This window comes from Mytilus trossulus, chromosome 12 (genome assembly GCF_036588685.1).
Source record: "Mytilus trossulus isolate FHL-02 chromosome 12, PNRI_Mtr1.1.1.hap1, whole genome shotgun sequence".
Taxonomy (NCBI): Eukaryota; Metazoa; Mollusca; class Bivalvia; order Mytilida; family Mytilidae; genus Mytilus; species Mytilus trossulus.
In genome coordinates, this window is record NC_086384.1 from 13,245,991 (window position 1) to 13,261,366 (window position 15,376).

Sequence of the window (15,376 nt, forward strand, 5' to 3'; positions counted from 1 at the left end):
ATTTTGTCTATCATATAACCATGACAGAAGTGAATAAATTCTGTAAGTTACATTAATTTGTGCTGTTTACAGCTTTTATCTAATGTATGTTTAAAGATTATAAGGAAAATCTACTAAAATTTGTAAAAACAATCGTCAAATCAGGAAAAATATCCTTTTAGGTTTGGGGTCAAGTAGGATAAATGGTACTGTTGTTGGCATGTTGCATCAGTTTCATCTGACTTTAAGGAGTTATCTGATCATTTCAATGTTAGGTACAAATGGAAGGTGAGTAGGTTTTGATTTTCTGAAAATTTTCACTTGGTCAGATTTTCTCTATCAATTATGGATTAAAAAGCATAAGAAAACAACTTGCAATTTACTCATATGTTCTATTATAAGCATGGTGCACGTGGTTGCTGAATATCGTGTAAAAATGATAACTGGTCTCTTAGGATCAATCAAGTGAAGTTTGATATAAACAATTATCAATGATTATGTAGTTCATGAAATTGTTTTTTTTAAAGTTAAGGACAGATGATGGAAACAAAACACTCCAAAGGATACCAAGTGATAGAAAAACTCATTGCCCTTAATAGCAGATGACCTTAAAATTCAAAATAGAATGTTCTTATAATATGTACATGTATTAATACTCTGCTTTAACACTCAACTGTATAAGTGAGCAATTAATTATTTTCAATATTTATATATTATACAGTACAGATTTTGTTTCATGATTTCAAACTTTTAAATGTCTCTTTAATAAATGTCCATGTCCCTTTCCATTCTATACTATCACTATCCCTCTCAGCAATATAACTGTCCATTTCTGATGAAATATCTGGAGATGTCACATGACTGTCAGGTGGAATGTATTCCTCATATCTTTCAGAAACCCTCTGGATTTCTCTTTTAACATTGTAAGGTATTTTCTGTTTTTGTAAAAGGGTAACAGGCACTATCATGTTAAACTTCATTATTTTTTCATTTAGTTCTAAAATTGCATTTTCAAACACTTTTACATGATGCTTCCACTTCTTCTCTTGTGAAGAAGATGATGCAAGACTATCCATATTCTTTTTTTCGATGGCCAATCTCCTTCTTATACTTGTAATGTCCTCTCTATAAAATAAATAAATATAAATGTTAATCATTAAACATTAGTTTATACCAGGGAATTTCTATACTAACGGGACTGGTCACTTATAACAATGTCTATACAAATTGTCAGACTGATCACGGCCATAGCTGATGTCACTTAACTTTATAGCAAATCATTTCACATTTACGAAGTCTTTTTTATAACCAAGTTTAACAAAAAGACGTTTTTTTACGAAATTTTACACATTTTGTCATATCAAAATGCATTTTTTCAAAAGATTTCTCAGATTGTTACTTAAATATTGATCTTTGACCTTTGAGGTATTTGTTTGCTATATTTTCAGTAGCCCGCATCTTGTTTGATATGTTAACCATTTTACACAACTGCACCGGTGTTCTTCATAATGATATTTCTAAGTTTAATAATTCATCATTCTTACAAAATCTTATATTTTTCATTTTGTTTTTTGTCATTATAAATGGCTACTGAATATAAGGTGGTATGCTGGTGTCTTAATTAGAAATGATAGAATTTGTTCATACTTTGCCAAAATGCAGTTTTAATATGTTCAAAAATATAATAAAAATGATACGTCACTGTGCATTTTCTCAAGCCACAAGTTGTGACAAAATGACACATTTTGTATGGATTTTACAGGAAAAAACACCATTAATGTGAATAAAAGCTAAACTAAATGATAGAATTGTAAAATAAAATATGAGAAGATAGCTTTTAGTAAATGCTTTAAGAATATCAAAAGAAAAGATAGGGTCACCATACATTTTTCTGACTAGAATATATAAAATAGTAAAATTCCATGTAGATTCCTTCAGAAAATGAACTTTTTCAGAGTTACCTACCCTTAAAATGCTAATTTCCCAAAAAATTAAAACTAAGTAAAAAAGAATCTACACTTTTACCAATATTAATGTTTAAAAATTTTATTCATAAATATTTGCTCTTTTAAGGTAGCACAATACAAAGATTTGATAACACCAACTCCCAAGTTTTAAAATGCTGTAACTTTCTTAATAATGCTTGAAAATTTATAAAAGTGGTAGTTTTAGATAGCTAACAGATTATTCTTTCAAATTAATGCAATGTGTTTACACAGTGTAGGGAGTATGAGATTACATCCTCTCTGTGTGTACTGTATATATATACAAACACTTAACAATAGCTGTAAGTTGCAAAACTAATACAAGATAAATGATAACTCTCTGTTCACCTCCTTAAATTTTCCATGCCCCTTTCTATCCATATGACAACCAGCCTAACTTTCCCTTTAATTATGAAACTTGGAAATAATTGTATCTTATATTATCTAATTTATGTGTTTTCAAGGCCTTTTCACTTTATTGATCATAAAGGAATGGTCTTCAAAATGAAACAACATTAACTAGATAACTGATAAACTCTGTTTATGCCTTTTTGGTTAAGTTTAATGTTTAAATAGTGGCCTTGTATAATTTATCTAAACGTCTCCTATGATAGGACAAAAACATATCTACTGTAAATTCAGAAATTATTACAATGTTTTTATTATTGCAAAATTGTGACAGGGTTATAATCGCAATCATTTTAACTTGCATTTTGAAATTTTTTACATGAATTAAACAGCATTTTTTCTTAATTTGTTAGAAATTAAAAGTCTTAAATGACAAAATCGCAATAATAAATGCACGCAATAATATCTGAGTTTACAGTATTTAATAAACATCTTTGTAACTGTATCAAGCATAATTTGTTTTACCTTATTTCTTTTTCTAATGTTATCCATTGTGCATACATGTGATGGACTGTGAAACTCAGATCAGGAGATTTGGAAATTTTGGTCAGGAGATTAGGACTCAGATCAGGAGGTTTTTAATCGACCAAAAATTTTGTCGTAAATGTAACGATATGATGTAGAAATGGTGTTTTTCTTCAAATTTCCATCAAATTGTAATATGTTTATAGTACCCTTATTGCCTTCCTATTTGAATGAAAATCAAATATTAAGAAGAATCTGTTTTTTGTTTGGTTTTGTTTTTGATAATTGAGTATTCACTGCTTGCAAATAAATCATTATATTTATTTATCTGATCTGTATAGATTTATATTAATGTCTTCATCTCCTTATCATTGGTAACTGTATAGACAAATAAGAAAGAAATATGCTATACATGTATGATTTATATTTGCAACATAATAAATTTATTAATAAGAAAAATAACAAACACTAAACAGTATTGTAAGGTTTTTAAGCTTTATGAAAGTCAAATTTCTAGAAAACTTTAAAAAAACCTACTCAAAAGTGTGAAATGTTTTGCTATGTTTTGTTAACTTAATTTATTAAATCTTATATACTGACACAAACGATTCTCAGTCTCCAAGTTTACTAGATATAAACCTAACTGGGACTTTTATTCAGTCTTATCTATTATGTACTTGTTATAAATTCCAATCACATGAATTGTAGAGAGACTTATAATATAAACTTTAATTTAATCCTTGAAAAGAAGTCTAGATTGCTAAAATAATTTATAAATTTATATTTTTTTATATGTCCCAAAACATTTAAATTCATTAAATTACCATCCTTTTATGATAATTTGATTAAAATATTATTCATTTATAGTCTTTTTACAATTTACACTTTCAAGGGGTACAATCAAAATCACGTGATGGATATACACACACCGGAAGTTACAGTCGAACTCGACGCTTGAAAGTTTAGTAGTTGCATTTTCTTGTTTATATCAATTAAATTTTGATTAATAAGTTGGCACATCGAATGTCTGATAGTATGTAGTTTTAAAATACACAATTGTTTTTGCTAAAAAGCATGCAGTTTTGCAAACACTTTGACACAGTTATCTGGTGAAATTTTGAAAACTGTGTCGAAGTGTAAGCATTAACTGCACGATTTCCAGCAAGGATAATTGTGTATTTCAAAACTAGATAGTATCCGACATTCGGTGCACTACCTTATTTATTAAATTTTATTGATATAAACAAGGAAATACGACTACTTATCTTTCAAGCAGTCTGCTCGACTGTTATTTCCAGTGTGTGTATATCCATCACGTGATTTTGATTGTACCCCTTGACTTTTAAGAGCAAAATAACTTAAAACAGGATAATTCAAAGGGAAGTAACAATTTGTTTTTAATACACAAAGTTTTTATTACATAACAGCAGTTAGCCAGAGGTAAACATCGTTGATTACCAGTATGTTTGACACCCAAGCTGTCAAGTGAAGCCATATAATTATACATCTTCTGTGATTTACAGGTGAAATTTAACACAGGTGTCAATTTCACCCGTAGGTAGTAGGAAATTATCAAATATGGCGTCCAAAACTTTATGAAATATTTCATACACAGGAGTTTTTTCTCCTAAATGGGAGGACGGGAGGAGACCCCTGAAAACGGGATTATTGTACTCCCGTCGGGGGGTTCACATGTATGATTGTGGTGCATATCCATTGTTGATCAGTATCTTACCTTATTTCTTTTTCTAATGTTATCCATTGTGGTGCATATCCATTGTTGATCAGTATCTTATTGATGTTATGAGTCATGGTGTCGACTAATGGATTTCTCTCAGTATAGTCCAGTGGCTTCCCTTTACCTGACAGATTGTCAAACTCTCCTTTACTCATAGACTCTTGTATCAAGTCTTCTACTATTCTCTCTATAGTGTTACTGCAAAAATGACAGTTGAAAAATGTTTTCAAAAATTTAACAATAGGAACCAGTAATTCAGTGGTTGTCTTTTGTTTATGTGCTACATATTTGTTTTTCGTTTATTTTTTTTACATAAATAAGGCCTTTAGTCTAGTTTGAATTGTTTCACATTGTCTTATCGGGGCCTTTTATGGCTGACTATGCAGTATGGGCTTTGCTCATTGTTGAAGGCCGTACGGTGAACTATAGTTGTTAATGTCTGTGTCATTTTGGTCTCTTGTGGACAGTTGTCTCATTGGCAATCATATCACATCTTCTTTTTAGCTCACCTGGCCTAAAAGGCCATGTGAGCTTTTCTCATCACTTGGCGTCCGTCGTCGTCTGTCATCGTTAACAATTTTTCAAACATCTTCTTCTCTGAAACTACTGAATGGATTTGGATGAAACTTAGCATGATTGTTCCTTAGAGTATCCTGCAAAAAGTGTGTGCTTCGATTTTTGATCCGTCAAAAAACATGGCCGCCGTTACTAAAAATAGAACATAGGGGTCAAATGCAGTTTTTGGCTTATATCTCAAAAACTAAAGCATTTAGAGCAAATCTGACATGGGGTAAAAATGTTCATTAGCTGAAGATCTATCAGCCCTGAAATTTTCAGATGAATCAAACAAACCATTGTTGGGTTGCTGCCACTTAATTGGTAATTTTAAGGAAATTTTGCAGTTTTTGGTCATTATCTTGAATATTATTATAGATAAAGATAAACTGTAAACAGCAAAAATTATCAGCAAAGTAAGATCTACAAATAAGTTAATATGACCAAAATTGTCAATTGACCCCTTAAGGGGTGATTGTCCTTTAATGACAATTTTTCACAATTTATTCATCATATTTGCTGACTTTAAAAAATCTTCTCCTCTGAAACTACTGAATGGATTTGGATGAAACTTAGCATGATTGTTCCTTAGATTATCCTGCACAAAGTGTGTGCTTTGATTTTTGATCCGTCAAAAAACATGGCCACCGTTACTAAAAATAGAACATAGGGGTCAAATGCAGTTTTTGGCTTATATCTCAAAAACTAAAGCATTTAGAGCAAATCTGACATGTGGTAAAAATGTTCATTAGCTCAAGATCTATCAGCCCTGAAATATTCAGATGAATCTAACAAACCATTGTTGGGTTGCTGCCACTTAATTGGTAATTTTAAGGAAATTTTGCAGTTTTTGGTCATTATCTTGAATATTATTATAGATACAGATAAACTGTAAACATCAAAAATTATTAGCAAAGTAAGATCTACAAATAAGTTAATATGACCAAAATTGTCAACTGACCCCTTAAGGGGTTATTGTCTTTTAATGACAATTTTTCACAATTTGTTCATCATATTTGCTAACTTTATAAAATCTTCTCCTCTGAAACTACTGAATGGATTTGGATGAAACTTAGTAAGATTGTTCCTTAGATTATTCTGCACAAAATGTGTGCATCGATTTTTGATCCATCAAAAAACATGGCCGCTGTTACTTAAAATAGAACATAGGGGTCAAATGCAGTTTTTGGCTTATATCTCAAAAATGAAAGCATTTAGAGCAAATCTGAGATGGAGTTAAAATGTTCATTAGGTCAATATGTATCAGCCCTGAAATTTTCAGATGAATCAAACAACCCATTGTTGGGTTGCTGCCACTTAATTGGTAATTTTAAGGAAATTTTGCAGTTTTTGGTCATTATCTTGAATATTATTATAGATAAAGATAAACTGTAAACAGCAAAAATGATCAGCAAAGTAAGATCTACAAATAAGTCAATTTGATCAAAATTGTCAATTGACCCCTTAAGGGGTTATTGTCCTTTAATGACAATTTTTCACAATTTATTCATCATATTTGCTGACTTTAAAAAATCTTCTCCTCTGAAACTACTGAATGGATTTGGATGAAACTTAGTATGATTGTTCCTTAGATTATAATGCACAAAGTGTGTGATTCGATTTTTGATCCATCAAAAAACATGGCCGCCGTTACTTAAAATAGAACATAGGGGTCAAATGCAGTTTTTGGCTTATATCTCAAAAATGAAAGCATTTAGAGCAAATCTGAGATGGAGTTAAAATGTTCATTAGGTCAATATGTATCAGCCCTGAAATTTTCAGATGAATCAAACAAACCATTGTTGGGTTGCTGCCACTTAATTGGTAATTTTAAGGAAATTTTGCAGTTTTTGGTCATTATCTTGAATATTATTATAGATACAGATAAACTGTTAATAGCAAAAATGTTAAGCAAAGTAAGATCTACATATAAGTCAATTTGATCAAAATTGTCAATTGACCTCTTATGAAGTTATTGCCCTTTAAAGACTTTTTTCACAATTTGTTCATCATGTTGACTTACTTTAAAAATCTTCTCCTTTGAAACTGCTGTATCAATTTCAGCCAAACTTAGGCTAAATGAGTTTCAGAGTTTCAGAGTATCTAGTATAAATTTTATATTTCATTTCCTTGTATATCAAGAAACATAGCTCCTATGGCTAAAATAGAACATAGGAGAAAATATTTTTTTTTTGCTTTTGAAGATAATATGATGATTCAAAGAACATTTAAATAAATTGAAAAGCCAAAATAATCATTGATGAGAGATTAAACCAAAAAAAATCAGGTGAGCGATTCAGGCTCTTGAGAGCCTCTTGTTTATATTGTTGTTAAAATTAGAAGGATAAAGTTTAATCCTCTTGCAATAGATATATGCATGATATGAAAAACATACCTATTAAATATCCAATATATTCTTTTTAATAATTTTTTACACCACTGATCTCAGGAACTTTTCAAAAAGATTTTTGATTCAAAACTGAACACTTTAATTGTTGACTTGATTGAAGAAATATGCTCAACAGATTTAAACTACTTACTGTTTGCTTAAATACTTGGTTATTTTAGGTAAAATTGGTATGCTAATGCAAATGCTTGTGTTGGAAAAATGACACACTCTCTAAAAGGTAATAAAGTAATGGTGTACTGACATAAGAGGTCTGTAAAGACATCAGTTCAATGGGCGCTTTTGTTTACAAAATTAATAGAAGCCATATTATTTATGTGTATCAGCAGGGGGAAATGTGAAAGCAATTCCTTATGGATCAAAACCTGCCAGGCTTTGAAACATCATCAGGCGCTGTTTATTATGTGTTGGGAATACGATTTTTGTACATGAAACAAAAATGTTTATCATTTAAATAGGCCCATTCATACTGGTTATATATAATTTTACTATATCCTTAAACTGCTGACCTGATTTTACTTTTCTTGGCTTGCTTCTTATTAACTGCTAATGCTGAGGTTTCTGTTTGCAAGACATTTTTATTCATTCTGAACTCCGTCACAACTTCTGAAGCTCTTTGTACTTTATATTTGTTATATTGGGTCTGTCTCTGAGTAGGGTTACCGAATCCTATACCCTGTTATAAATATACAAATTATAATGTCAATACTTTTACTTTATGTTTTTTATATTGGATCTGTCTTTGGCTAGAGTTACTTAATCCTATACCCTGTTATAAATATACAAATTATAATGTCAATACTTTTACTTTATGTTTTTTATATTGGATCTGTCTTTGGCTAGGGTTACTTAATCCTATACCCTGCAATAAATATACAAATTAAAATGTCAATAGTTATAGATTATCGTTGATCATCTTAGAGATTGATTTTTTCTCTTGAGCCAGGACGGCGAAAAGTGAGAAAGGTAATCGAGCTAAGAAGACCAATGATAATCTGTTTATTGCTTTTTAACCTATGACGACATTGTCAATCACATGTCAATTTCGTTAGCAACGCCACGTGCCTGCATAGTTTCTAGCGATTATTTTACATCTCAAGCGAGTAGCATGATATGAGAAGTTATCACAAAAAAAGGTCAAAGGAAAATGCACAAAATAGCGATAATTATATTTCAATATGGTTTTAACATTGGTTTTACTATACATCCATAAATAAACTGTTTTATATGTCTAGCATGGATGCAAATGTTGAAATTAAAATGGCAATACTTAAAGAATGAAAAACATTAAAAATCAATGAACCATGATTGAAGATTAAGGGCAAATAATCAGTAAAAATGAGACATGTCAATGTTAATGCAACTGTTTATCTCATATCATTGACATATAATAAGTGGTTCCCTGTACTCTGAACTAACCACACCCTAAACATGTAAACTTCAAATATATATATATGCAAACAAGAATGTGTCAATAATACACAGATGCACCACTCGCACTATCATTTTCTATGTTCAGTGGACCGTGAAATTGGGGTCAAAACTCTAACTTGGCATTGAAATTAGAAAGATCATATCATAGTGAACATTTGAATTAAGCTTCAAGTTGGTTGGACTTTAACTTCATGAAAAACTACCTTAACCAATACCTCTAACCTGGAGCGGGACAGAGGATGGACGGACGAACAAATGAACAAATGAACGAATCAACGAACAAACAAACAAACAAACAAAGAAATGCGTAGACCAGAAAACATAATGCCCCTCTATTATCGTAGGTGGGGCATAAAAAAAGTCAATGATTTATCACTGAGAATGGGACAATGAAATCTTTCAAATGAGATGTGTTTATAAATGCTAATATAAAGGCATTTCTCGTTTGAATTGTTTTACATTGTCTTATCGGGGCCTTTTATAGCTGACTATATATGCGGTATGGGCTTTGCTCATTGTTGAAGGCCGTACAGTGACCTACAATGTATAATTGTTAATGTTTGTGTCATTTTGGTCTTTTGTGGATAATTGTCTCATTGGCAATCATACCACATCTTCTTTTTTATATATACGGTTACCAAAAATTAATTACCCACCATTTAATAGAGGTTTTAAACTGACCTAATCACATTTTTTTTACATGTAAATTATGCAAAATTGTCATGACTGAGGAGCAGAGTCAAATACATTGTAGTTTCCATGGAAATTGAATGTGTCAATCTCGGTGTGGGTGTGTGTGTGTGTACATACCTCATTACCAAGGTATTGTCTATGCTGTGGTAGTGTCTGTGTGTGTACATACCTCATTACCAAGGTATTGTCTATGCTGAGGTAGTGTGTGTGTGTGTGTACATACCTCATTACCAAGGTATTGTCTATGCTGAGGTAGTGTGTGTGTGTGTGTACATACCTCATTACCAAGGTATTGTCTATGCTGAGGTAGTGTGTGTGTGTGTGTACATACCTCATTACCAAGGTATTGTCTATGCTGTGGTAGTGTGTGTGTGTGTGTACATACCTCATTACCAAGGTATTGTCTATGCTGAGGTAGTGTGTGTGTGTGTGTACATACCTCATTACCAAGGTATTGTCTATGCTGAGGTAGTGTATGTGTGTGTGTACATACCTCATTACCAAGGTATTGTCTATGCTGAGGTAGTGTGTGTGTGTGTGTACATACCTCATTACCAAGGTATTGTCTATGCTGAGGTAGTGTTTGTGTGTGTGTATACATACCTCATTACCAAGGTATTGTCTATGCTGAGGTAGTGTGTGTGTGTGTGTACATACCTCATTACCAAGGTATTGTCTATGCTGAGGTAGTGTGTGTGTGTGTGTACATACCTCATTACCAAGGTATTGTCTATGCTGTGGTAGTGTATGTGGAAAGTCAAATATTCCCTCTTCCTGCTCCTCAACCATGTCAACTGGCATCTGTAGATCAGCTTTCATATTTGCCTGCAGAAAAAATAGTTCTTTATTAACTTACAAAGATCAGAAAATGTGTTGCCACTATGCCACACTTAAAAATAAGAAATCTACTGTGTCAAATATTGGATGCTTGTACATATTGTTTGTTTGTCCAAATGTTGTCTATAATCATTTCTCAATTATAAAAATTCAATTTTGACATTTAATTTTCTTCCTATTATCTTATGATTTCTTTATGCCATATAGTAATGTAACCAAAGACACAAATATTTTATAGGTTTACAATTGAAAAAGTTTGCAAACATAAACTATGCTCTAAAAATGCATCAGAGACACAGATTCCATTACTGTCCATTGATCTTGTTTAATATATCATCATGTATTTCACACACTTTGAAATCTGAATATTTTTTATAGGATCTCAATCCCGATTGATTTAACCACTGAGCATACCCTAATGGCTTTATAAGCATCCTGAATCTGTGAAAACTTGCGAGGACATGCTGTTGATGTCCCACTGTCTGGATGATACTGTTTAGCCAATCGTAGATAGGCCTCTCGTAACTCCTCCTCTGAACAGTCAGGTGGCAGATTAAATAATGAATAACAGTCTTTGACATTGTTTTTTAGATTATAACCAATCTGACAATTAATACTACTGGTGGAAAAGAAGTGTTGTCCGTAGACAAATACCTTTCTTTTCAAGCATAAAACTGAAGAAAAATTCTGATACAATTTGTTTTTTCCTCTCAAATTTGCTTCTTTTTGTCCTGAACCTGACATGGAGAAGTAGGATAAAATGACATGTGATCCTTCGCCATTTACTCTTGGTACATTTATCAGTTCTTTTGAGGTAAATTTATGACCACAACTTGAAGACCTGGCTACCAGACCAGTTGTAATAAGCCTGTTACAACAAAATGTAAATGTAGACATCACATTGACTGAAGTCCGTCTTTTACTACAGCGACAAGATCGTTGATATGTGCTGATGTTTGAGCAGACTAATGTATTTTTCTTTGGTAATAAATGAACATGTTGATGTAATATGTGTATCCTGTTTTGTAACATTTCCTAGGTGACTGTATCAGGGAATATCATGACTGTTCTCATCGAAACAACAAGACCTGTGATGATGTCATGACTGTTGTTCTCAAATCATCTTTAGTGTTTACTTCTCTGTTTCTGTAAAATAATCATGATAATTATCATATTGTTTATTTTAATTACCCAGAAATAACCTAGAACAAATATGGCTACGTGTCTGTTTTTCTTTTAACATATTTTATTCAAATTCAGTATAATTTTATTCTTTAAATGTGCATTTATATATAATTACGTTTTTTTTATAACAGTTGAATGCATTTGATACAAAATATTTGAGAAATAATTCATGGGGGCTTGAATATATCGTGATTTTACCACGGGTTGGCCCTTTATGACAAATATTTTAACCTGAGCGACAGCGAGGGGTAAAATATCGGCTTAAAGGGACAACCCATGGTAAAATATAGATATATTCAAGCCCCCATGAATTATTTCGATTCTAATAGGACAAATACGGCAATTCTTTTGGATCAAAGCGCTCTAGGTGGAGGCTGATATTTGCCGTTCCCATAAATAAACGCATCATTAAATTCGCGTAAAAGAAAGGAACAAACTGAATAAGTGACATGCTTAAACTGTTTACAATAATGTATTTAGATAGTTTTGTATGAATTTAATGATAATTTACTCAAATGTCTTATATGTTTTAGAAAACATTGGCTTATATTACATTTTAGCATCGTTTGTTTACGTTTTCTTGTTGTGATGATTTTCGGTTTCACAAACGTGTATTTTCCCGTAAAATGCTTATATTCTGACGTCTTTGTTCTATGACGTAGGGTAGCTCATTCATTAAAATACATATGACATGGGAGTACAATAGGAACAGCCATAACAATATATTTGTATTTTACCATGGGTGTGTACTCAAAGCGTTTGAAGGACGTCATGTTAGAATATTTATTATTTGCCATTCTTTTAACGATTCAAGATACTACAAATGTATGTTTGTAAAATGTTGCATGTGGCCAGTTTAAGGAGTTATCGGGTACGTTCGCCCTAATGACATGTTCGCCCCGTTTCCGTTCACCCTGAGTTTGTTCGCCCATAGAGTCTGTTCGCCCTACTTTAAAATATTAATATTCAGGGCATTGAAGTTGAATAAACTTATTCAGATATTTCTATGGTATACATTCTTATATTTAAAAGTTTATGGCTTGTTTAGGATCATTAATTGTTCAATGACGTTAATAAAAACAAACGTTTTGTTTTTATGATATATTCAGCTTGAAATTAATAAAAACAATGATGTACGAACTGTTAATCATGAAACAGATTTTCAAGTTCATTTATTATAATACTCTGGGACTAGTCTCAGTTGAACTTCATACATTGGTGATTCAATTATTTTGTTAACAAATATCAATAAAGATAAAGTAATACATTGTACTCCAAGTATTCTACTCTGCAAATCAAAGGGAAAATGATAAATTGATTGCGGCAATATTATATTCTGTCAATTTTTCAACAAACTTTAACATATTTTGTTAACCCTCTTGCTGCCGAGTTTTTTTCTTGCTTTGTCGCGCCAAAAGCATCTTGACGTTTCTTATCTGTGACGTTGCAAAACTTGTGTCTCTCTGTAGAACTGCGCTTTCCCGCCGTTCATAGTTTTTCCCGCGTCAATGTAGCCGTAATTATGAAAAGCGATGTATAAGTAATTTTACGGAAGTTATTGCTCTAAGATTGTTATAAACGATGTTTTTAATACAATATTATTTACAAATACAACTTTTAACCTTTGAATATATATATTTTTTTTATCTTTCTTGTCTTAAAATGAAGTGAAAATAATATACCTATTGCTATACTAGCTTTGAAGGCGACTATGTTTTATCTTTGTCAAGTGAAATGTATAAATGATTCTTGACCACCTATAAAATACTAAAATATTTATTATCGTTTTTTTAATTCTAGGTAATTGGTAAATACTGTGAAAAAAATTCTCAAATCATTATATAAATGGCAAAACAACGGCACCCAATGAAAATAAAAATAAAAACAAAGCGTGTAAAAATTGATAAAAACAAATAAATATCCGAACAGCTGTTCTATGATTCTATGAACTACTTCTTGTCGTAAAGAATCAAACGTGTCAGATTAAAATATAATGATTTCAATCCTTGTTTCAGTAGGCGAGGAAATATGTTTTAAACAAAAATTATTATCCATATTCATTTTGCTTATTTTTTAATCATGTTTATTATTATTTTGTTAACCACTTATTGTTCAAAATTTTAGAGAATACGAATAAAAAAAACATAGTAAAAACGAGGGAAGAAATTCAGTTTCTAAAACTAATTTGTATCGTCTACAAGTGAACCTGAATCAATAATAATTCATTTTAATTTACTATGATAAAGTACACACTGTAATTGACATACACGAATTATCCGCTTTAAAATCTGTTAATTGATAAATTGTTCTCTTCTCAACGTTCAGTGGCAAATATTTCATGCAATATTGAGGACGTATGAAATTCAATAAACAATAAATCTACTGTCCTACAAAGTAAAAGACCTGTCATGAATGCCAGAAAAAACAGTTTGCCACTAGGAAAGGATATCTATGATATATATGATATGAATAGAAATCATTAAAATTTGGGTCTACTATATACACATGTATATTAACATCCCCATTTCGAATGAAAATAAATAGTTTTAAGTCAGTGCTTCTATGATGAAACAGTTCTAAAATGTATTGAAATATATCGTATGGCAATACAAGTACATCGGTTAACATGTGTGTACTTTTACAAAAAAAAACACTGAGATTTCAATCGTGGTATTTGAGACCTAAATAAATTATCCAGTTCTTTTGAATAAAGCGTGTAATAGGTGCATTGTGAATGAATGTTATTATTTCGCGTAATCAAGTATAACAGTAACGTTTTTTTTATTATCATTTACTAGGAATACTATTATTGATTTATATGAGATACTCTGATTGATAGATGTTCGAAAAAAACGTTAAACAAATTTCTCGAAAGAATGCAACATTTTACATGAAAATGACGAACTAGGTAATTAGTAAACACGATAAATAAGTTGGTATTATAGTATTAAAAAGCTTATGATCCTGTATCATTTCTTTACATCCTTTTAAGTATACTTTTAAAGCATTTTATTCATTTTGCTTCATTCCCGCCAAAATCGCCTTTTTGACGGCGTCTTTTGACGTTGTCAGTGCCCCTGAGTATTGTGACGTTACACTGGACCTTTGACGTTCTACACAATCAACAAGATTTGTGTGTAGAAGCCATAAATGTCCCTTTGGCAGCAAGAGGGTTAAACTACTTAAAATATGCAGCAAGACTGATAGAAGAAGAAAAAATAAAAAAATCAGGGCGAATGGACTCTGGGCGAACAGGTATCAGGGCGAACAGGTGCTAGGGCGAACGCAAATCAGGCGATCACACCCGGATTCATTTAAGGACAAGATACCTATTAAACACACAAATTTCTAATGCAAAAATGTTTTTGTCCTTATGAATTATATAAACACAGATGTTTTCTACCCTGCTTTTTCAGTTTGTGCTTTATAAAATCATAAATTATTTAGACATAAATAAATATACACCAGCAATATATCATATATCAACTACGTCACATCAATCAGCCTAATCTTCTTGGTTATTCTTTGAAATGTGTATGTTCGATGCTCCTCAGCATAGCCGTAAACTTTACCGTTACATAAAAACAACATGACCCCAATCATGACCTATACATACTGGTATTGTAGGACGTAAACCAGTTTGACTAGCGACCTGGTATCAAACAGCATTTTTATGCTTTGCTCTCTATT

General features: G+C 31.4%; 1 protein-coding gene across 3 annotated transcripts; it reads right to left on the reverse strand.

Annotated features, from left to right (window-relative positions):
• Positions 1–709: 709 nt before the first annotated feature.
• LOC134692765 (dnaJ homolog subfamily C member 28-like) lies at positions 710–15,308 on the reverse strand. 3 transcript variants are annotated; one of them, XM_063553280.1, is made up of 6 exons: positions 15,150–15,308; positions 10,916–11,647; positions 10,376–10,489; positions 8,047–8,213; positions 4,573–4,773; positions 710–1,104 (listed from the first exon to the last, which is right to left on the reverse strand). In XM_063553280.1, the coding sequence occupies exons 2-6, from the start codon at positions 11,531–11,533 to the stop codon at positions 714–716; spliced, it is 1,491 nt and encodes a 496-aa protein (XP_063409350.1). In that variant the 5' UTR covers positions 11,534–11,647; positions 15,150–15,308; the 3' UTR covers positions 710–713. The 3 variants fall into 3 exon arrangements, with proteins under 3 accessions (XP_063409350.1, XP_063409351.1, XP_063409352.1); XM_063553281.1 differs by having other exon boundaries at positions 15,182–15,306; XM_063553282.1 differs by having other exon boundaries at positions 15,259–15,297.
• Between the last annotated feature and the right edge of the window lie 68 nt (positions 15,309–15,376).

What these genes read in the sequence shown, in the direction of transcription:
- LOC134692765 (XM_063553280.1), bottom strand. Translation starts at nt 11,533, where the DNA reads ATGTTACAAAACAGGATACACATATTACATCAACATGTTCATTTATTA. An exon ending in ATGCTTATAAAGCCATTAGG is followed by an intron (nt 10,490 to 10,915) that starts GTATGCTCAGTG and finishes TTTTTTCTGCAG; the next exon opens with GCAAATATGAAAGCTGATCT. An exon ending in ACATTAGAAAAAGAAATAAG is followed by an intron (nt 1,105 to 4,572) that starts GTAAGATACTGA and finishes TTTATTTTATAG; the next exon opens with AGAGGACATTACAAGTATAA.